This window comes from Salmo trutta, unplaced genomic scaffold (genome assembly GCF_901001165.1).
Source record: "Salmo trutta unplaced genomic scaffold, fSalTru1.1, whole genome shotgun sequence".
Lineage (NCBI taxonomy): Eukaryota > Metazoa > Chordata > Actinopteri > Salmoniformes > Salmonidae > Salmo > Salmo trutta.
This window is the reverse complement of record NW_021822619.1, coordinates 7,684-30,782: the sequence shown is the minus strand read 5'-3', so window position 1 is coordinate 30,782 and position 23,099 is coordinate 7,684. Positions and strand designations below refer to the sequence as shown.

Below are 23,099 nucleotides of genomic sequence, written 5' to 3'. Positions count from 1 at the left end.
AGTTGGGCGACTATGGAACAGTTTCCCACGAGATGGGCGACTATGGAACAGTTTCCCACGAGATGGGCGACTATGGAACAGTTTCCCACGAGATGGGCGACTATGGAACAGTTTCCCACGAGATGGGCGACTATGGAACAGTTTCCCACGAGATGGGCGACTATGGAACAGTTTCCCACGAGATGGGCGACTATGGAACAGTTTCCCACGAGATGGGCGACTATGGAACAGTTTCCCACGAGATGGGCGACTATGGAACAGTTTCCCACGAGATGGGCGACTATGGAACAGTTTCCCACGAGATGGGCGACTATGGAACAGTTTCCCACGAGATGGGCGACTATGGAACAGTTTCCCACGAGATGGGCGACTATGGAACAGTTTCCCACGAGATGGGCGACTATGGAACAGTTTCCCACGAGATGGGCGACTATGGAACAGTTTCCCACGAGATGGGCGACTATGGAACAGTTTCCCACGAGATGGGCGACTATGGAACAGTTTCCCACGAGATGGGCGACTATGGAACAGTTTCCCACGAGATGGGCGACTATGGAACAGTTTCCCACGAGATGGGCGACTATGGAACAGTTTCCCACGAGATGGGCGACTATGGAACAGTTTCCCACGAGATGGGCGACTATGGAACAGTTTCCCACGAGATGGGCGACTATGGAACAGTTTCCCACGAGATGGGCGACTATGGAACAGTTTCCCACGAGATGGGCGACTATGGAACAGTTTCCCACGAGATGGGCGACTATGGAACAGTTTCCCACGAGATGGGCGACTATGGAACAGTTTCCCACTAGATGGGCGACTATGGAACAGTTTCCCACTAGATGGGCGACTATGGAACAGTTTCCCACTAGATGGGCGACTATGGAACAGTTTCCCATTAGATGGGCGACTATGGAACAGTTTCCCATTAGATGGGCGACTATGGAACAGTTTCCCCATTAGATGGGCGACTATGGAACAGTTTCCCACGAGATGGGCGGGTATTGAACAGTTTCCCACGAGATGGGCGGGTATTGAACGTAATCACACAAACTGTAAGTCACTTTCAGGGCATTTGACAACCTAAACATCTTAATTCATAACTTGAAAAAGAAGGTACTTGTCTGTGTTATTGTAGCAGGCTGAAGGTGTAATGGTGTCTACAGTATGGAATGTTCCAGTATGTAAAGTATACACTGGTACGTACTGTGAAGAGCACAAAGTACTTCTGGTTGTTCTCTCCCACACAGTTGTTAACCCAGGGACAGTGGTGGTCCATCTTCCGTATGCAGCGCTTACACACACTAGTATGGATGGGGAAATCCATGGAGAGAGAGAGAGAACTAATGAACAACAACTAAAAAGTCCCTGTATCTCAGCAAGATGTCCTAAAGTCACAGTGTTCAGCAGACAGTCTCCCTCAGCTAACTGGGACAGTGTCAGTCAGGGTTACTCTACCTGCAGTGTTCTCTGGGACAGTATCAGTCATGGTTACCCTACCTGCAGTGTCTTCTGTTCTCTGGGACAGTACCTGCAGTGATGTGAGCCAGCCATTCAAAGAGATGTGCTGCGTTATCCTACCTGCAGTGATGTGAGCCAGCCATTTAAAGAGATGTGCTGCGTCATCCTACCTGCAGTGATGTGAGCCAGCCATTCAAAGAGATGTGCTGGGTCATCCTACCTGCAGTGGTGTGCCCGGTCAGGCTTGATGCTGCAGCACTTGGGACACTTGTAGACCACCTGTCCCGGCTTCAGCTGAAGACTCTCGATGTACTCTTTAGTGGCATTTCCTGTTGGCACAGCTCCCTATAGGACAGACAGAGCAATGAGTTGACATGATGACTTATCATGACTCACCTGTTGGCTCAACAAATGGGGTCTACTGTTGCAGTGGTCAGGCAGTGTTATAAAATATTGATGTGCTTTAAGTTGAAGATGGCACATTACTGTATTGGCTGCGGTCTTGCGAGCTCTGACCCAACTTTGCTATTTTGTGATTTTTTACTTATGATCGACAAGAACTTCTGAACATCAGATCGGCAGTTACTAACCTGAATTCCGGCTTCAACATCGACTCATCTGTCCTGGGATATTTGTGTAATTCCGACCCAATTTTCAGGCTATCCAAGAGAAAATGCAGGTGAAAGAGAGGCAGGAGAAGGGAGCGCTGGCGAGATTAAAGCGAATAGAAAACCGGCCACATCTGATTGTGGATTTGCTATCAACAGGACTCTCGTAACCGCAATTTTCTGGGCTTTTCTGAAACTTCCGGTCAAGGTAACAGCACAAGGTTTAGTGAATGATTTGTCCCAAATACAATGCTTTAAGTTTTTGAAATATTTGGGACTAACTCATTCCTTGCCACCCATTCTGAAACTAACTGCAGCTCTTTAAGTGTTGCAGTCATTTCAGTTTCTGTAGTAGCTGACGTGTATAGTCATCTGCATACATTGACACACTGGCTTTACTCAAAGCCAGTGGAATGTTGTTAGTATTGAAAAAGTAAGGGGCCTAGACAGCTGCCCTGGGGAATTCCTGATTCTCTCTGGATTATATTTGAGAGGCTTCCATTAAACACCCTCTGTGTTCTGTTAGACAGGTAACTCTTCATCCACATTATAGCAGGGGGTGTAAAGCCATAACACATGTTTTTCCAGCAGCAGGCCCTGGAACGGACCCTGTATATAGCTAACTTACTTTCTCGTGTTTTTTGGTTTTCTTGTACTACTGCATTGTTGGGAAAGAGCCAGCAAGAAAGGCATTTAACAGTACTAGTACCATTGACAATAACAACTTGATATATGTGAGTAAGGTCATGTTCAGTTAGGCACAGGAGGAAACCTTTTGAATCGAACAGAGAGACAGCCACTACCTGAACTTATCCCAACAACAACAAAACTCTCCTTTTCCTTTAACTGTTTCAAAACATTTTTCTACGTACGGTGTTGTGCCCAACTGAACACAACCCAGAGAACACCAGCATGTGAAGTTTACAGAGCCCAGTGTCGTGTGTAAAGTGTACAGTCAGCACAGTGTATAGTGTGTGTTCAGTTTCAACAACTCACAGGGTCGGTGCACATGGCCCTGAAGTGAGAGGCGAGAGCCAGGAAGGCCAGAGTGTTGAACACAGTCCCGTTGACTAAGCTATAGGTCAGGTTTTTAGAAGGCAACAGCATGACGAAGAGCACAACAAACTCCGCATAGAACACCAACATCCAGGTGATGACCCCGCACACGATGCCACACGCATCCCTGAATGAATGGATGAAATCATTTTAATACACACATTTAAAAAAAAAAAATACATAAAGTTGCCTCAGCTATTTGAGTAAAAAAAAATCAAATAAAATACATACATTGAAATATATACTTAATTATTTTTTATGAAGTCAGCTGACTTATTTCCTATGTGGTGCTCGTTATCACCAGGTGGGCAGCTAGAATGGACAGCCTGGGTAAGACGTGCTCGTTATCACCAGGTGGGCAGCTAGAATGGACAGCCTGGGTAAGACGTGCTCGTTATCACCAGGTGGGCAGCTAGAATGGACAGCCTGGGTAAGACGTGCTCGTTATCACCAGGTGGGCAGCTAGAATGGACAGCCTGGGTAAGACGTGCTCGTTATCACCAGGTGGGCAGCTAGAATGGACAGCCTGGGTAAGACGTGCTAGTTATCACCAGGTGGGCAGCTAGAATGGACAGCCTGGGTAAGACGTGCTCGTTATCACCAGGTGGGCAGCTAGAATGGACAGCCTGGGTAAGACGTGCTTGTGCACTGAGCACTTCAACAAAAGGTACTTCACATTCATTACAAATCAGAAAATACAGACAATATAGGCCTATACACAAATACATCATCACCTAGACAAGACCAGGTCAGTCATCTACCATGACCTCTCATTACAAAGACTAGGTTTAGGGTTTCTGGAAGATTCCTGGAATTAGGTTGAAATAAGCAGGAAATCCAGGAATCCAGGTAAACTTGGGAAAGTTACCAGAATGTATTTGTACCCAGTACGAAAACATATGCACCCACTACTGTAAGTCACTCTGGCTGCTAAAAGGATAAACATGTAAATGTAACTAGGCTACCTGATAAACCACATGCTGCTGGGGTCATGCTGGGAGACAGGGACACACGGCTGCTCAGTCTGCAGGCAGGCAGCCTGCCTCTCCACGTCCCTACACCTGGACAACAACAAGTTATTCATTCATACCTGCTGTAACAAATACATTACTTTACACACATGGGTCTTTGTAGAAATAATGAGGCCATTGGGATCCATTTTTTTTATTTTTTAAATAGTTTGAAACTAAAATAAAAACTGATTTGAATGCAGTTTCACATGTATACTCAGAGGAACACGTGAATATAAACTGGCCCATAACTCCACCTATACAACACAGGACTGAGACTATACATTCTTTAAGCGGGGTTCATACAGACACATGGCAAGTCAAATTCAAGGACTTTTTAAAAGCACTTCATTGTAATTTTCAAGGACCTCAATGTTATACAATTGTACATGGTGCCTAATATAAACTCAGCAAAAAAAAAAGGTCCCCTCACTGTCAACTGCGTTTGTTTTCAGCAAACTTAACATGTGTAAATGTTTGTATGAACATAACAAGATCCAACAACTGAGACAAACTGAACAAGTTCCACAGACATGTGACTAACAGAAATGGAATAATGTGTCCCTGAACAAAGGTGTCAAAATCAAAGGTAACTGTCAGTATCTGGCGTGGCCACCAGCTGCATTAAGTACTGCAGTGCATCTCCTCCTCATGGACTGCACCAGATTTGCCAGTTATTGCTGTGAGATGTTACCCCACTCTTCTACCATTGCACCTGCAACTTCCCAGACATTTCTGGGGGGAATGGCTCTAGCCCTCACCCTCCCATTGAACAAGCATGGGAAATAGTGTTTAAACCCTTTACAATGAAGATCTGTGAAGTTATTTGGATTTTTACGAATTATCTTTGAAAGACATGTCCCTTTTTCAGGACCCTTTCTTTTTCTGCTGAGTTTAGAATCCCCCCCCCTCAAAAAAACATGCAAAACATGTAAAAAAAAAAATAGGTAGGCCATTACCACTAAGAATAATGAATTGTTTAGGCCTTGCAAATGCATTGATATTCAAATTATTATTACATTTAGGGGTCTCCCGAGTGGCGCAGCGGTCTAAGGCACTGCATCTCAGTGCTAGAGGCGTCACTACAGACGATTCCAGGCTCTCTCACAAACGGGGTTCATGTTTAATTTAAACTGATTGTTTAATATATTATATAACAGATCCAGTATCCTTACAGGGTTCATGTTTAATATCTAATTAATACATGATATAAAAACGACAGCTTACACTGCTATAAATGCATGGACAGAAAAGTCATGTTTCATGTCACATGATTTGACAAATCCATCAAGATACCAACCATGATAAAGGGTTAATCAAGTCATGAATCGTATTTAATATAGCTATGATTCCCCCCATATATTTGTATTTATTTAACTAGGAAAGTCAGTTGATTACAAATTCTTATTTACAATGTCGGCCTACCCTGGCCAAACCCTAACGACACTGGGCAAATTGTGTGCCGCTCTATGGGACTCCCAATCACAGCCTGGAATCGAACCAGGGTCTGTAGTGACGCTTCTAGCACTGAGATGCAGTGCCTTAGACCGCTGAACCAGGGTCTGTAGTGACGCTTCTAGCACTGAGATGCAGTGCCTTAGACCGCTGAACCAGGGTCTGTAGTGACGCCTCTAGCACTGAGATGCAGTGCCTTAGGGCTCCCGAGCGTGATGCAGGGCCTTAGGGCTCCCGAGCGTGATGCAGGGCCTTAGGGCTCCTGAGCGTGATGCAGGGCCTTAGGGCTCCCGAGCGTGATGCAGGGCCTTAGGGCTCCCGAGCGTGATGCAGGGCCTTAGGGCTCCCGAGCGTGATGCAGGGCCTTAGACCGCCGCGCACACTCAGGAGCCCTATCTTAATTTAATGACATGAAAACAATTGCCAGATTATTATCAATGACAGATCAACAGCTGTAACAAGTTGTCCAGTGTAGGAAATCCTCAGGGGTACCCTAGCTTCTAGAAAGACCCACATTCACTCAGGCCCTGTAGTCACACAAACAGACCTGTGCACTGGGCTCTTCATCGTACAGACTCAGGATGGGGCCTGCCTCACAGTCACCGCATGCTGTGGGCAGAAAGGGAAGAAGTGGTACGACTGTGAGAAAGTACTGGCACATTCAGTGTACACTTCAGTAGAGATAGAATACTGTAACACTGTACATTTACCCTATAATGACAAAGTGAAAACATGTTCTTACAATTTACCCCGTAATGACAAAGTAAAAACATGTTCTTACAATTTTTGCACATTTATTGATACTGAAAATACAGACATTTCTAATGTACGTAAGTATTCACACCCGAGTCAATACATGTTTGAATCCCATTTGGCAGTGATTACAGCTGTGAGGCTTTCTGGGTAAGTCTCTAAGACCTTTACACACCTTGATTGTACAATATTTGCACATTATTCTTTTTAAAATTCTTCAAGTTCTGTCAAGTTGGTTGTTGATCATTGCTAGACAGCCATTTTCAAGTCTTGCCATATATTTTAGACGTTCTAAGTCAAAACCAACTACGCCACTCAGGAACATTCAATGTCTTCGTGGTAAAGCTACTCCAGTATAGATGTGGCCTTGTTTTCAGGTTATTGTCCTGCTGAAAGGTGAATTTGTCTCAGTGTGTTGGAAAGCAGACTGAACCAGGTTTTCCTCCAGGATTTTGTCTGTGCTTAACTCTGTTCCGTTTCTTTTTATCCTAAAAAACTCCCCAGTCCTTGCCGATGACAAGCACACCAATAACATGACACATGATGCAGCCACCACCATGCTTGAAAACATGGAGTGGTACTCAGCAATGTGTAGTTTATTGATTGAACCTTTATTTAACTAGGCAAGTCAGTTAAGAACAAATTCTTATCTACAATGACGACCTACCAAAAGGCCTGATCCGGGGACGGGGGCTGGGATTAAAAATAAAGAAATATATAAATATAGGACAAAACACACATCACGACGAGAGAGAGACAACACTACATAAAGAGACCTAAGACAACAACACAGCATGGTAGCAACACAACATGGCAGCAGCACAAAACATGGTATAAAACATTATCGGGCAGAGACAACAGCACAAAGGGCAAGAAGGTAGAGACAACAATACATCACACAAAGCAGCCACAACTGTCAGTAAGAGTGTCCATGATTGTGTCTTTGAGTGAAGATATTAAGATAAAACTGTCCAGTTTGAGTGTTTGTTGCAGCTCGTTCCAGTCACTGGCTGCAGCAAACTGAAAAGAGGAGCGACCCAGGGATGTGTGTGCTTTGGGGACCTTTAACAGAATGTGACTGTCAGAACTGGTGTTGTATGTGGAAGATGAGGGCTGCAGTAGATATCTCAAATATGGGGGGGGGGGACCTAAGAGTGTTTTATAAATAAGCATCACCTAGTGGGTCTTGCGACAGGTATACAGAGATGACCAGTTTATCAAATCAAAATCAAATGTATTTGTCACATACACGTGGTTAGCAGATGCTAATGCAAGTGTAGCGAAATGCTTGTGCTTCTAGTTCCGACCGTGCAGTAATATCTAACAAGTAATCTACCAATTCCACAACAACTACCTTATAAAACACACAAGTGTAAAGGAATGAATAAGAATATGTACATAAAAATATATAAATGAGTGATGGCCGAACGGCATAGGCAAGATGCAGTAGATGGTATAGAGTACAGTATATACATATGAGATGAGTAATGTAGGTTATGAAAACATATAAAGCAGCATTGTTTAAGGTGGCTAGTGATACATTACATCAGGATGGCAAGATGCAGTAGATGGTATGGTGTACAGTATATACATATGAGATGAATAATGTAGGTTATGTAAACATTATCTAATATAAATAATATAAAAAGTGGCAAGTGATAAATTGATTGCATCAATTTTCCCATTATTAAAGTGCTTCAGTTGAGTCAGTATGTTGGCAGCAGCCACTCAGTTTACAGAGGAGTATAGAGTGCAGTGATGTGTCCTATAAGGAGTATTGGTGGCAAATCTAATATTGATTTGCCCACAACATAACCCTTTGTATTCAGGACAAAAAATGTGTTGCTTTGCCACATTTTTTTGCAGTTATTACTTTAGTGCCTTGTTGCAAACAGGATGCATGTTTTGGAAGATCCTTGTTCCGTACAGGCTTCCTTCCTTTCACGCTTTCAATTAGATTAGTATTAAGGAGTAACTACAATGTTGATTCATCCTCAGTTTTCTCCTATCACAGCCATTAAACTCTAACTGTTATAAAGTCACCATTGTCGTCATGGTGAAATCCCTGAATGGTTTCCTTCCTCTCCGGCAACTGAGTTAGGAAGGACCCCTGTATTTTTTGTAGTGGCTGGGTGTTTTGATACACCATCCAAAGTGTAATTAATAACTTCTCCAGGCTCAAAGGGATATTCAATGTCTGCTTTTTTTACCCATCTACCAATAGGTGCCCTTCTTTGTGAGGCATTGGAAAACCTCCCTGGTCTTTGTGGTTGAATCAGTGTTTGAAATTCACTGCTCGACTGAGGGACCTTACAGATAATTGTACGTGTTTGGTACAGAGATGAGGAAGTCATACAAAAATCATGTTAAACACTATTATTGCACACAGAGTCCATGCAACTTATGTGAATTGTTAAGCACATTTGTACTCAAACATATTTAAGCTTACCATAACAAAAGGGTTGAATACTTATTGCCTCAAGACATGTCAGCTTTTAAAAAAACAATTCAACTGACATTATGGAGTATTTTGTGTAGGCCAGTGCCACAAAATCTCAATTTAATCCATTTTAAATTCAAACTGTAACAACAAAAATGTGGGAAAAGTCAAGGGGTGAGAATACTTTCTGAAGGTACTGTACATACACCATCTACAGTCCCTAACCTACAGTACACCATCTACAGTCCCTAACCTACAGTCCCTAACCTACAGTACACCATCTACAGTCCCTAACCTACAGTACACCATCTACAGTCCCTAACCTACAGTCCCTAACCTACAGTACACCATCTACAGTCCCTAACCTACAGTACACCATCTACAGTCCCTAACCTACAGTACACCATCTACAGTCCCTAACCTACAGTACACCATCTACAGTCCCTAACCTACAGTACACCATCTACAGTCCCTAACCTACAGTACACCATCTACAGTCCCTAACCTACAGTACACCATCTACAGTCCCTAACCTACAGTACACCATCTACAGTCCCTAACCTACAGTACACTATCTACAGTACCTAATGTCAAGCCAACGACTAGCCTAATGTGCGGTTAGTGTAAACATTAGAAACGTTAGCCAAGATGGAAAATCTTCCAGAAAACAAAACAAGTGATCCATGAGAACAGAAAGTGATTGTTCTGTGTGTCAGCTATCCACTCAAGCGTGTCCAAACCACACAATCACCTTATGGCAAAATACTGTATGCAGCACAGCAGTGCGTTTCCATCCCAAATGGCACCTCATTTCCAATATAGTACACTACTTTTGTCCACAACTCTATTGGTTGTGGTAAATAAAATAAAAATAGTGCACTAAATAGGGAATAGTTAGCCATTTGGGACAGAAATCCTGACTCAGTAGTATCACGGCTCTATGTAAAGGGAAATACTGCTGTGCTGGCTGAGTATTACCCCTCACTGTGATGCCAATGACAAATTCGACCAGAGGATAACAGACACCAGGACATCTGAGTTCTGTGTTCATTTTCTGATGACAGATTGTGCCTGCTAGCTACCTAATAATACAACTGATTTATACAAACATACCGTATTATCTGCTGTGATTATATCACTGGAGTTGATGGGGACCGTGGGGTGATGGTGAAAACCAGAGGAAGGGCATCACTGTCGCAGCACTGTAGCTGGCTGGCCTGTGCAGAATGTCCCACGACATGATTTAACCATCATGTTCATGCTGCTAAAAGATGCGACAGTTTGTTGGAAAGACGAACTAGCCACTAGCTAACGTTACAAAGCTACGTTAAAATGTTTTTAACTAACTGGCTAGTTATGTGGGTTAGTTTGCGGTTCCTTGACTAACGTAGCTAACGCGTTAGATAGCTAACGATATGTTAAAAACATACAGCTTGTCATTTACCATTGTTATTTAACTACATATCAGATAATATTAAACTAACAGCTGGTAGCTAACCGTGTAAACAAGTCATACTGGCTGTAGCTAGCTAATTAGCTAGCCATCTCACTACCTGGCTGGCTAGCTGAAAATGCGAGCTAACCAACGTTAGCTTACCTAGATAGCCAACGTTTAACTAGTAGCCAACGTTTAACTAGTAGCTAATTTACCTGTCTTCACATAGACTTGCCAGGCTGCGAGACTCCAGGAACGAACTTTCTTAAAATGATCTGAAAACAAACTATGGGCGATGAGCTAAATGTCGTAGAAACAGGCAGGAATGAGTCCTGCTGAATCCCGCAGCGCTCACCAACCCGACCCCCGGCTGAGGACCGCTCAACACCGGTTCTCTTTACACCGAGACGGAGTTACTGGCGACAACACCGGTTCTCTTTACACCGAGACGGAGTTACACCGGCTCTCTTTACACCGAGACAGAGTTACTAGCGTCAACACCGGTTCTCTTTACACCGAGACGGAGTTACTGGCGACAACACCGGTTCTCTTTACACCGAGACGGAGTTACACCGGCTCTCTTTACACCGAGACAGAGTTACTAGCGTCAACACCGGTTCTCTTTACACCGAGACGGAGTTACACCGGTTCTCTTTACACCGAGACGGAGTTACTAGCGACAACACCGGTTCTCTTTACACCGAGACGGAGTTACTAGCGACAACACCGGTTCTCTTTACACCGAGACGGAGTTACTAGCGTCAACACCGGTTCTCTTTACACCGAGACGGAGTTACACCGGCTCTCTTTACACCGAGACGGAGTTACTAGCGTCAACACCGGTTCTCTTTACACCGAGACGGAGTTACACCGGCTCTCTTTACACCGAGACGGAGTTACTAGCGACAACACCGGTTCTCTTTACACCGAGACGGAGTTACTAGCGTCAACACCGGTTCTCTTTACACCGAGACTGAGTTACTAGCGTCAACACCGGTTCTCTTTACACCGAGACGGAGTTACTAGCGTCAACACCGGTTCTCTTTACACCGAGACGGAGTTACACCGGCTCTCTTTACACCGAGACGGAGTTACTAGCGTCAACACCGGTTCTCTTTACACCGAGACGGAGTTACACCGGCTCTCTTTACACCGAGACGGAGTTACTAGCGTCAACACCGGTTCTCTTTACACCGAGACGGAGTTACTGGCGACAACACCGGTTCTCTTTACACCGAGACGGAGTTACTGGCGACAACACCGGTTCTCTTTACACCGAGATGGAGTTACTAGCGACAACACCGAGTCAACATCAATAGATTGTAATAAAAACGCTTACCTGTACCTGTTTGTCCTGTACAACTGGGGTGCTGAAGTGTATAATTAAAATAAAACACTTTATCGCATACAACCACCGACTTTTCCTAATATGTGTTGCGCATTGTACAGAAACATGAACTTCAGTTGGCACATTCACGCTGAGTTGAGCAACACAAATGAGGGGGAAATCGGTGGTTGTATTAAACGAGGTGTTGGAAGAAGTCACGTCCTCCCAGTCCGGTGACCAGGCGTAGGAACGGTTAGGGAAAAGGACTGGGACGAGGGGCTCTTTTGCTTTTATGGGTTATAGTGGGTTGTGAAAATATATATATATTTTTTTTACCGTGCACATTTCCCTTTTAATTGAAATATGTTTAATCAATCATGTGGAATTATTAACATTCTGAACGGAGAAAGGCAGCAATACATAAAAAAAATCCTCAAGTCTACCGGAAATTCACACGAAGAAGAAGTGGCGCCAGCCAATGGCTGAAGCGAAAGTTCTGTTCCGCTGATCTGTATGCGGGTCTGGTGAAGTTGAGATGGTCGTTTTGAACCGTTTCTCGTGGCTTGTTTGGTATTGTATTGTTTAATTTAATGTAATTTCCTTTTGGAACCTTTGGAAGTTGAAGTTGTGGAATATTGTTTTGTGTGCAAATTTATCAACCGGAAGCTGTATGGCCTAGCCTAGTCTCCTGCTAAACATAAACCTCCTCTGGAATCATCAATCCACCCATTTATAAACTCACACTGGACTGGAGTACAACATTCCAATAGAGACAGATAAGGGCATTTCAATCTGAAAAAGGACCCATGAGCACCAACGTGAAGTTCAGGACCATGTCAAATTGCTTGTCAAATGAAAGCTAAGAGTCTATTGAAATTAAGTCATATCTACATTTTTTTCAACCATTTTCCATCCCCAAAAATTGGAATAAGCAAAGGCTTTGATTTCTGGTCAAACAGATGGAAAATGGGTATTTGAAAAACATTTACCAGAAATAAAAAGTCTTAAAATGTATTTGAAATATATCAAAACACAATTATGTTGACGTGAAGACCCCTACCAACTAATATAAACAAAATGATTTGCCTTCCGTAAACATTGCCTTATGCCTTGAAATTCCTTTACCAAAAACCCACATATCTTTAAAGCAGCAAACAGCAGTAGAAACAATAACAAAGCGGCCTCCCCGCCCCTGGTTTCAGTAAAAAGCTTGGTCTGGAGAAATGTTATCGCTTTCACATTTATAGACAGACCTAACTATGTTTTAACTATGCTTTGAGGCTATATAGTGTTTGTTTACATTGGACTAAAATAATCTTATATTTTGGGTTCTGATGGGGTGCGACAGGTGAACTAAGATCACGAGGTATTTGAAAGTTATTTTATTCAAGGTACATATCATTCATTTATAAGTAAAACAAATGGATGTAGCAACGGCTGATTGACCATTTAAGACATTTTTACATTTCTCTCCCTCATGAGGAGGGAAGGGATAATGAAAGTTCATGGAAAGAAAGGTAGACCCACCAATTAGTTATAGTGTTTTTACTGAAATCAAGTTTGTTTATGAATTATTAAATTATTAAAACATGTAATTCAAATCGGTAACAGAGTTACCTCAAAATCAGTAATGTAATTATGGCAATTGAGTTATCTACAATGGGAAATCATAGAGGTCACAAACACAAGTGGGATTTTTTTGATGTGAGTGGTTTTCCATTGAATGCTGTTCAGGATACCTCACCATGCAGAGACAGATAGTCATATCCATAATTATGCATTTCTGTATAGTAAAGATCAGGGATCCATGATTTAATTCTGTTACCGTAATTCCATTACCAGATGGAAATCCACTTCAATTACTGTAGTTCAATAACCAAGATAAAAAGTACAAAAAATTCAAGGTAGGTGTCACGTTCTGCAGACATCTTAATGAATCTTAATTCAGAGCAGATATTTAAAAATGTTTGGAAAACATGGTCGAATTAAAAGAAAAACGGAGGGAGATTTTACCGTAATTGTGTTAACAAACGTTTGGATCTGCACAGTTCTTCCAGTAACAGTTTTTGTGACATTTCCTGTGTAAATTGTTCAAAGTAGTCCTTGTGCATAGAGTTGTATGGTTTGTTAAACTTTGAAATCAATGTTTTTTTGTTTGATATACATTTTTTTTTAAGTGAAAAATCTGAGTCGAAGTGTAGTTCCGTTACCGTGGAATTGACCATTAAATCAAGTGCTGTTCGTTTCTTTTAAAACATATTTTTTAGACTGTGTTTATCGGTTTGGCACTAGCTGGAAAGTTAACCGTTGTTAAAATAAATATAGGCCTACTAGCACAACATATTTGAATGTGGCCGCTGCACCTCTAACTTTGGATGACGGAATGTACTCCGGTGGGTTCACAAACTCTGCTGTACCCTGTTCATTCTGTGGTTGACTCCTGGTTGCAAACCTATGTAGTTTGATTGGAGTTGAAAAGGTATGGGGTTCCAGCCTCTTAACTTGGGCCTCTTCACTAAAGGTATAGGTTTTAGGCCTCTTAACTTGGGCCTCTTCACTAAATGTATGGGTTTTAGGCCTCTTCACTAAAGGTATGGGTTTAGGCCTCTTCACTAAAGGTATGGGTTTTAGGCCTCTTCGCTAAAGGTATGGGTTTAGGCCTCTTCACTAAAGGTATGGGTTTAGGCCTCTTCACTAAAGGTAGGGGTTTAGGCCTCTTCACTAAAGGTATGGGTTTTAGGCCTCTTCACTAAAGGTATGGGTTTAGGCCTCTTCACTAAAGGTAGGGGTTTAGGCCTCTTCACTAAAGGTATGGGTTTTAGGCCTCTTCACTAAAGGTATGGGTTTAGGCCTCTTCACTAAAGGTATGGGCTTTAGCTAGCTAGCGACTGGAACGAGCTGAAACAAACACTCAAACTGGACATTTTTATCCCAATCTCTTCATTCAAAGACTCAATCATGGACATTTTTACTGACAGTTGTGGCTGCTTTGCGTGATGTATTGTTGTCTCTACCTTCTTGCCCTTTGTGCTGTTGTCTGTGCCCAATGATATTTGTACCCTGTTTTGTGCTGCTACCATGATGTGCTGCTGCCATGTTGTATTGCTACCAAGTTGTTGTCATGTTGTGTTGCTACTATGCTGTGTTGTCATGTGTTGTTGCTTTGCTATGTTGTTGTTTTAAGTCTCTCTATGTAGTGTTTTGTTTTCTCTCTCGTCGTGATGTGTGTTTAGTCCTATATTTTATTTTATTTATTTATATTTTTAATCCCAGCCCCCATCCCCACAGGAGGCCTTTCGCCTTTTGGTAGATAAGAAGTTGTTCTTAACTGACTTGCCTAGTTAAATAAAGGTTAAATAAAAAGACAAAATAAAAATGTAGGCCTCTTCACTAAAGGTATGGATTTTAGGCCTCTTAACTCAGGCTTAACATCAGGTCCTCATACAAAGCTTGCTGCTCTATACAACCACAACATAACTACCACAACCAACCCAAAACAGCTACCACAAACTACAAACAACCCAAAACAACTACTACAAACAACCCCAAACAACTACTACAAACAACCCAAAACAACTACTACAAACAACCCAAAACAACTACTACAAACAACCCAAAACAACTACTACAAACAACCCAAAACAACTACTACAAACAACCCAAAACAACTACCACAAACAACCCAAAACAGCTACAAACGACTATCAACCACAAAAGCTGCCAAATTACAGACATGAAAGCTGGTTAGCCAAGGACTGGTGATGCTGCCTTTGATCTTCTGGGCAATCCAAGGCAGGCACAGTCCACTCAATCAATACATTAAACAATGTCAAACAACCACAAAATACCACAAACTAACTGAACCACAAATCCCAAACAACCACAAAATATGTAAAACATGTCAAAAAAATTAGCGTGAGCCTATTTTCTGCAGTTTATAAAACATACCACGAGATGGCAGCATTGAGTTGAGATGGGATTTTTGGAGCGTTTGTTCTTCTATATTCTAGAATCTAGATCGTTCTAGAAGTCACTCTAAATGCACACCACTTTTATAGTGGTGTGCACTTGAACCACAGGCTGATAGGTAGTATAAAAATAGATTTGAACACTGATTTTTAAAAACTCAAAGAAAAAATGCATGGATTGAGATCAGTGAATATGAAATACTAAGAAAATAACGTTCCAGTTTTTTTTGGGGGGGGGGGTTCTGCACCATTCAAAGACACTGATACAGAGTCCAAATATACTGAACAAAAATATACACGCAACATGTAAAGTGTTGGTCCCATGTTTCATGACCTGACGTAAAATATCCCCAAAATGTTTTCTCTCCAATTTTGTGCACAAATATCTTTACATCCCTGAGCATTTCTCCTTTGCCAAGATAATCCGTCCACCTGACAGGTGTGGCATATCAAGAAGTTGATTAAACAGCATGATCATTACACAGGTGCACCTTGTCCCTGGGACAATAAAATGGGGACAATAAAAGGCCACTCTAAAATGTGCAGTTCCGTCACACAACACAATGCCACAGATGTCTCAAGTTTTATGGGAGCGTGCAATTGGCATGCTGACTGCAGGAATGTCCACCAGTTCTATTGCCAGAGAATTTAATGTTCATTTCTCACAACCACAGACCATGTGTAACTACGCCAGCCCAGGACCTCCACATCCGGCTTCTTCACCTCCGTGATGGTCTGAGGCCAGCCAACAGAACAGCTGATGAAACCAAGGAGTATTTTTGTCTGTAATAAATCCCTTTTGTGGAGAAAAAAACTCATTCAGATTGGCTGGCTCTGGCTGTGACCCTGCCCAGTCAAGTGAAATCGATAGATTAGAGCCTAATGAATTAATTTAAATGGACTGATTTCCTTATATGAACCGTAACTCAGTAAAAATTGTTGAAATTGTTCAGTAATAATATATGCCTACCAAATACTACACCAAACTATCCAAATGATTATTATGTAATTCTTGAACTGTACCATATTACAATGAACAGATCGTCCACTCTCTCGAAATATCTTTAACTATGTACACTAGTGTAGTGTAATTGTCATGATGTCTCATTTCATCTCAGAAATTATATCAGTGTTGTCAAATGAGCATAAATCACTGTGAGACATTATGGTAACTCATTTCACAGGTCTGGCATTTCACTTCATCCTTTAAATACAACAGCTGTAGGACCAGTTGTCAGCTATAGAGTACTGGTGCAACTCCAGCACACACACACGCACGCACGCACGCACGCACGCACACACACACACACAGACACACACACACACACACACACACACACACACACACACACACACACACACACACACACACACACACAGACACACACACACACACACAGAGACACAGACACGCACACACACACACACACACACACACAGAGAGACACACACACACACACACACACACACACACAGAGACACACACACACACACACACACACACACACACACACACACACACACACACACACACAGAACCAGGCAAACATCTGAGGAACTGATCTCTTCAGACCTGAGGCTGTTCTCTATTGATTCTGTCCATCCCAAAATAAACCCACTAACTCCATGTCTCCCACTGTCTATAGCAAGAAGCCAACGTCTAACCTGCAGTAATAATACACATAGGCTTCCTTCCTTCTTCCTTGGATTCTAGGTGTATCTAACCTGTTGAAAGTTCAATACTAATTCATTTCATTTGAGTATCAAAACGAACACATTCAACATGTTTTTCCAAAGGAACAGTAGGCTAATCCAACCAGAATTTTAGAAGGATTGCCTTGTGAGTAAGGCTAACTTCTTCAATGGTTAACTTCATCACCATCGAATGAAAGGATACCTTGCTGGGATCCGAGTACCAAATGGCACCCTATCCCCTAGGGCCCTGGACCAAAGTAGTGCACTATCATCCCTGGACCAAAGCAGTGCACTATATAGGGGATAGGGTGCGATTTGGGAATCACCCCAAGACTTAAAGGTCCAATGCAGCCGTTTTTATCTCAATATCAAATCATTTCTAGGTAAAAAACAAAAAGTACCTTACTGTGATTGTTTACAAATTAAAATGGTCAAAAGGAAACAAAAATTACTTCTTAGCAAAGAGCAATTTCTCAAACAAGATTTTAGCTAGGACTGTCTGGGTGTGGTCTGAGTGGGGGTGGAGGGGGTATTTTCAAACAGGTCTTACACTAAATGGGCATTATCATCATTTTCACAATATTATTCCAACCTCAGTGTGAAAATATACACTGACTGTAAAAAACATTACAAACAACCTCCCCTGGATTCACCTGGTCAGTCTATGTTAGCAGGTGACTTCATATTTTATACATGCGGTCTATATAAAAACACAGGAATATGACGTTTTTGACAGCACTGGGCCTTTAAATCAGTACTGATGCTTAATGATTGCGCATTTGCTATGTAGGCCTACAGCATGTAAAAACATACTGTACTGCTGCTACTGCATTAGCAGTCTGCAGAAGAGGGTCAATGAGAAAGTCACCTGTTGCCATAGCAGCAAAACCAAAAGGACAGGTTTCCCATCTCTTCTACTGTTAGAGAAAATAATTTGCCTGCTACAATGCTTCATGATTTGCATAAATTGCATCCTGAGCAAAAACATCTGCAATATTGATACATTCAGCTCTTAGATTATTCGATTAGTAGAATGTTTGATTCCCAAGTAAAGAAATGTACCACGTCACAGACTACATTTAGACCTAGTGTGTTGATTTTAAACACTTATTATATGGCACTGGACAAAACGTGCTATGTGCAAATTACTGATCAATAAATACCAAGGACTGAAACACCAATGCATTTAATCAATAATAAAAAATGATTAAACAGACAAGCGCCATAATAACGAATCACACAATTCCCGACCAATATAGAGGCGGCAGGTAGCCTCGACAACGGGGACCCTGGCTGTGACCCTCCTCGCTGCGAGTGTCTCAGGGGGAGTTCGAATATGCAAAAAAACAACGAAAAAACATTTATATTATAGACTGTGTGTAACAGGACAAATATAAACATTACACACATTATTATGTCTTATAAACTCTGCAAACATGTAACCGTTTATAAACGTGTTATAAATACAGCAAAACATTTGAGAACACGTGTGGCTTAGTTGGTAGCGTATGGCACTTACAACGCCAGAGATGTGGGTTCGATTCCCACGGGGGACCAGTACAAAGATATATGGTCTCACTAGTGTAAGTCGCACCGGATAAGAGCGTCTGCTAAATGACAGAGATGTATATGTTTATGTTGAGTAAGTAAAGTGATTTGAACTTGGACTACTAGGCGCATGCGTTGTGAAGAAGCAGCCAGGAAGGGGGACTCCAGTTAGGCATTCTAGGTCCAACATCAGTACTGCGTACGAGGGAAGATAGCGCCCGACTTCAAATACATGATCCTCGGCTAATCCTCCAGCCTCTTGGGAACGAAGATAATAACCTGTAGCGGAATTAGCTAGACACAGACACGACAACAACGTTGTGGAGATTTACATAAGAACAGATCCGCTGCTGTCGCTTTTCCGATACAGGTTCCATCCTCTCGGGTTCGTTGAGGATGAGGTTCCCGACCATCAGACGCTGTCCTGGGGAAGGAGATGGGAAGAAGGAACTGGCTCCACCATTTAGGAACCCCTTTGTGTATGACTTGAGATTCACCCCGCTCGAAAAGGCAAAGGTAAGTGAACATATTACACCTGCTGCAACACGTCCACCTGTTTCGTTTTTACATCGATAAGAGGCAGGCAAGATTTATATAACGGGTTGCTAGCCAGACAGCTAACTACCGATCAAGGTATGTAGCTAGCCTGACTGACTAGCACACTAGCTAGAAGGCTGGCTACATGTTGCTCACTTGACTCTCATACTCTAGCTACCAAGTCTGGACAACAAGCTGGACAAATAACCAGCGCATTACCTTGCACACACACCACGACACACAGGGCAGCTAGAAGACAACACTTCACATGTCTCGGCGTGGTTAGGCAACTTAGCCGATTAAACCAGACAACAATGTTAACAAATGATCATATATTACAATTATAACACAAGATGATACGTGTTTTGCAAAAGAGTCAGAAGAGGCCCGAGCATCATCACTTGAGTTAGCTGTGTATTCCTGCTCAATCAGCATCTGGTCTGGTGTGGCTTGTCCATGTCAAGCATTATGTTCTGTTGAACGCTGGAGGAAATCAAATAGTTATCTAACAATGTATATTAGTATGAAATGGACCAGAGAATACATGTATCCCTCTTGATCCAAGCGAGCAGAGTTCAACAACCACTTCAATACAGTGAATGTCAGTAGGCCAGCAGCTCTTCCAGCAGCTCCTCCAGCAGCTCTTCCAGCAGCTCTTCCAGCAGCTCTTCCCTTCCAGCAGCTCTTCCAGCAGCTCTTCCAGCAGCTCTTCCAGCAGCTCTTCCCTTCCAGCAGCTCTTCCAGCAGCTCTTCCAGCAGCTCTTCCAGCAGCTCCTCCAGCAGCTCTTCCAGCAGCTCCTCCAGCAGCTCTTCCAGCAGCTCTTCCAGCAGCTCCTCCAGCAGCTCTTCCAGCAGCTCTTCCAGCAGCTCCTCCAGCAGCTCCTTCAGCAGCTCTTCTTCTAATAAAAGATGGGGCTTGACAGACACAGCATAGACGGTGCGGGATGAAGATAAGGCATAACTCTGCTTGTCCAATAGAAATCCCCGGTCACTATTGTAAGCGATGTCATGGCGACGTCGGTTAGCTATGCGCATGCGTAGAAACAGGTTATACGGTTAGCTAGGCGCATGCGTAGAAACAGGTTATCGGGTTTACCGGTCGTCTCGCAGCGAACTGCGCATGTGCAGCACGTCAAACTCAAACGCGTTCCTTCAATATATAGTTGTTGACCGAAAATGAAAAACGTGTCAGTTAGTCACTTTCACGAGATTAGAGTAATAATATGTTTAACTACTTAAGAATCTAGTTTGTGCCTTTAGATTTCGACTAAATGAACAACATAAGGAAGAGATATTTTACTTCTCATTGACTTGTCAAACCCCGTGAATTCACCGTTCATTTTTCTGTGTTCAGGGTTCACTTGTAACATCGTTTGAAGCTTTGTTTTACATTTGACAGTTATAGCTCATTTCAGGATTGTATATAGATTTGTTTTCCTTAATTCTAAGTAATTTGATTTATTTGTTTCAGTCTCTGGATTGTTTAATCAAACTTTTTGGCCGCAAGCTCCTGATATTAGGGCATTAAAAACTACAACCTGTCTTCTGAACAAGCGTAGTGCGCCTGTTCAAAATCAAATCTAATTGTATTTGTCACATGCGCCGAATACAACAGGTGAAATGCTTCCTTACAAGCCCCTAACCAACAATGCTTTACAAAAAAAGTGTTAAGTAAAAAATGGAAAATAAAAGTAACAATTATACAGCAGCAGCAAAATAACAATAGCAAGGCAATATACAGAGGTTACCAGTACAGAGTCAATGTGGAGGCTATATACAGAGGTTACCAGTACAGAGTCAATGTGGAGGCTATATACAGAGGTTACCAGTACAGAGTCAATGTGGAGGCTATATACAGAGGTTACCAGTACAGAGTCAATGTGGAGGCTATATACAGAGGTTACCAGTACAGAGTCAATGTGGAGGCTATATACAGAGGTTACCAGTACAGAGTCAATGTGGAGGCTATATACAGAGGTTACCAGTACAGAGTCAATGTGGAGGCTATATACAGAGGTTACCAGTACAGAGTCAATGTGGAGGCTATATACAGGGGGTACCGGTACAGAGTCAATGTGGAGACTATATACAGGGGGTACTGGTACAGAGTCAATGTGGAGGCTATATACAGGGGGTACTGGTACAGAGTCAATGTGGAGGCTATATACAGGGAGTACCGGTACAGAGTCAATGTGGAGGCTATATACAGAGGTTACCAGTACAGAGTCAATGTGGAGGCTATATACAGGGGGTACTGGTACAGAGTCAATGTGGAGACTATATACAGGGGGTACTGGTACAGAGTCAATGTGGAGGCTATATACAGGGGGTACTGGTACAGAGTCAATGTGGAGGCTATATACAGGGAGTACCGGTACAGAGTCAATGTGGAGGCTATATACAGAGGTTACCAGTACAGAGTCAATGTGGAGGCTATATACAGGAGGTACCGGTACAGAGACAATGTGGAGGCTATATACAGGGGGTACCGGTACAGAGTCAATGTGGAGGCTATATACAGGTGGTACCGGTACAGAGTCAATGTGGAGGCTATATACAGGGGGTACCGGTACAGAGTCAATGTGGAGGCTATATACAGGGGGTACCGGTACAGAGTCAATGTGGAGACTATATACAGGGGGTACCGGTACAGAGTCAATGTGGAGGCTATATACAGGGGTTACCAGTACAGAGTCAATGTGGAGGCTATATACAGGGGTTACCAGTACAGAGTCAATGTGGAGGCTATATACAGGGGGTACCAGTACAGAGTCAATGTGGAGGCTATATACAGGGGGTACCAGTACAGAGTCAATGTGGAGGCTATATACAGAGGTTACCAGTACAGAGTCAATGTGGAGGCTATATACAGGGGGTACCAGTACAGAGTCAATGTGGAGGCTATATACAGGGGGTACCAGTACAGAGTCAATGTGGAGGCTATATACAGGGGGTACCGGTACAGAGTCAATGTGGAGGCTATATACAGGGGGTACCAGTACAGAGTCAATGTGGAGGCTATATACAGGTGGTACCGGTACAGAGTCAATGTGGAGGCTATATACAGGGGGTACCGGTACAGAGTCAATGTGGAGGCTATATACAAGGGGAACCGGTACAGAGTCAATGTGGAGGCTATATACAGGGTGTTACGGTACAGAGTCAATGTGGAGGCTATATACAGGGGGGTACAGGTACAGAGTCAATGTGGAGGCTATATACAGGGGGTACCGGTACAGAGTCAATGTGGAGACTATATACAGGGGGTACCAGTACAGAGTCAATGTGGAGGCTATATACAGGGGGTACCAGTACAGAGTCAATGTGGAGGCTATATACAGGGGGTACCAGTACAGAGTCAATGTGGAGGCTATATACAGGGGGTACCAGTACAGAGTCAATGTGGAGGCTATATACAGGGGGTACCAGTACAGAGTCAATGTGGAGGCTATATACAGGGGGTACCAGTACAGAGTCAATGTGGAGGCTATATACAGGGGGTACCAGTACAGAGTCAATGTGGAGGCTATATACAGGGGGTACCAGTACAGAGTCAATGTGGAGGCTATATACAGGGGGTACCGGTACAGAGTCATTGTGGAGGCTATATACAGGGGGTACCAGTACAGAGTCAATATGCGGGGGCACCGGTTAGTCGAGGTAATATGTACATAGATAATAAACAGAGAGTAGCAGCAGCGTAAAAGAGGGGTCTGGGTAACCCTTTGATCAGCTGTTCATGAGTCTTATGGCTTGGGGGTAGAAGCTGTTAAGAAGCCTTTGGGACCTAGACTTGGCTCTCCGGT

General features: G+C 42.9%; 1 protein-coding gene across 11 annotated transcripts in view; it reads right to left on the bottom strand.

The window, feature by feature from the left end:
* zdhhc3a (zinc finger DHHC-type palmitoyltransferase 3a) overlaps positions 1-11,814 on the bottom strand; it is a 28,308-nt gene extending 16,494 nt beyond the window's left edge. For 2 of the 11 annotated variants that reach the window (XM_029744352.1, XM_029744351.1), the window contains exons 1-7: positions 11,558-11,814; positions 9,897-10,047; positions 6,138-6,199; positions 4,091-4,186; positions 3,066-3,252; positions 1,682-1,806; positions 1,208-1,304 (exon numbers count right to left, since the gene is read on the bottom strand). In XM_029744352.1, coding sequence (XP_029600212.1) covers positions 1,208-1,304; positions 1,682-1,806; positions 3,066-3,252; positions 4,091-4,186; positions 6,138-6,157 — 525 coding nt within the window. In that variant the 5' untranslated portion in view covers positions 6,158-6,199; positions 9,897-10,047; positions 11,558-11,814. Of the gene's footprint in view, positions 1-1,207; positions 1,305-1,681; positions 1,807-3,065; positions 3,253-4,090; positions 4,187-6,137; positions 6,200-9,896; positions 10,048-10,433; positions 10,612-11,557 lie in introns of those variants that run through there. The other 9 variants (XM_029744341.1, XM_029744344.1, XM_029744347.1 and 6 more) reach the window with 9 other exon arrangements.
* Between the last annotated feature and the right edge of the window lie 11,285 nt (positions 11,815-23,099).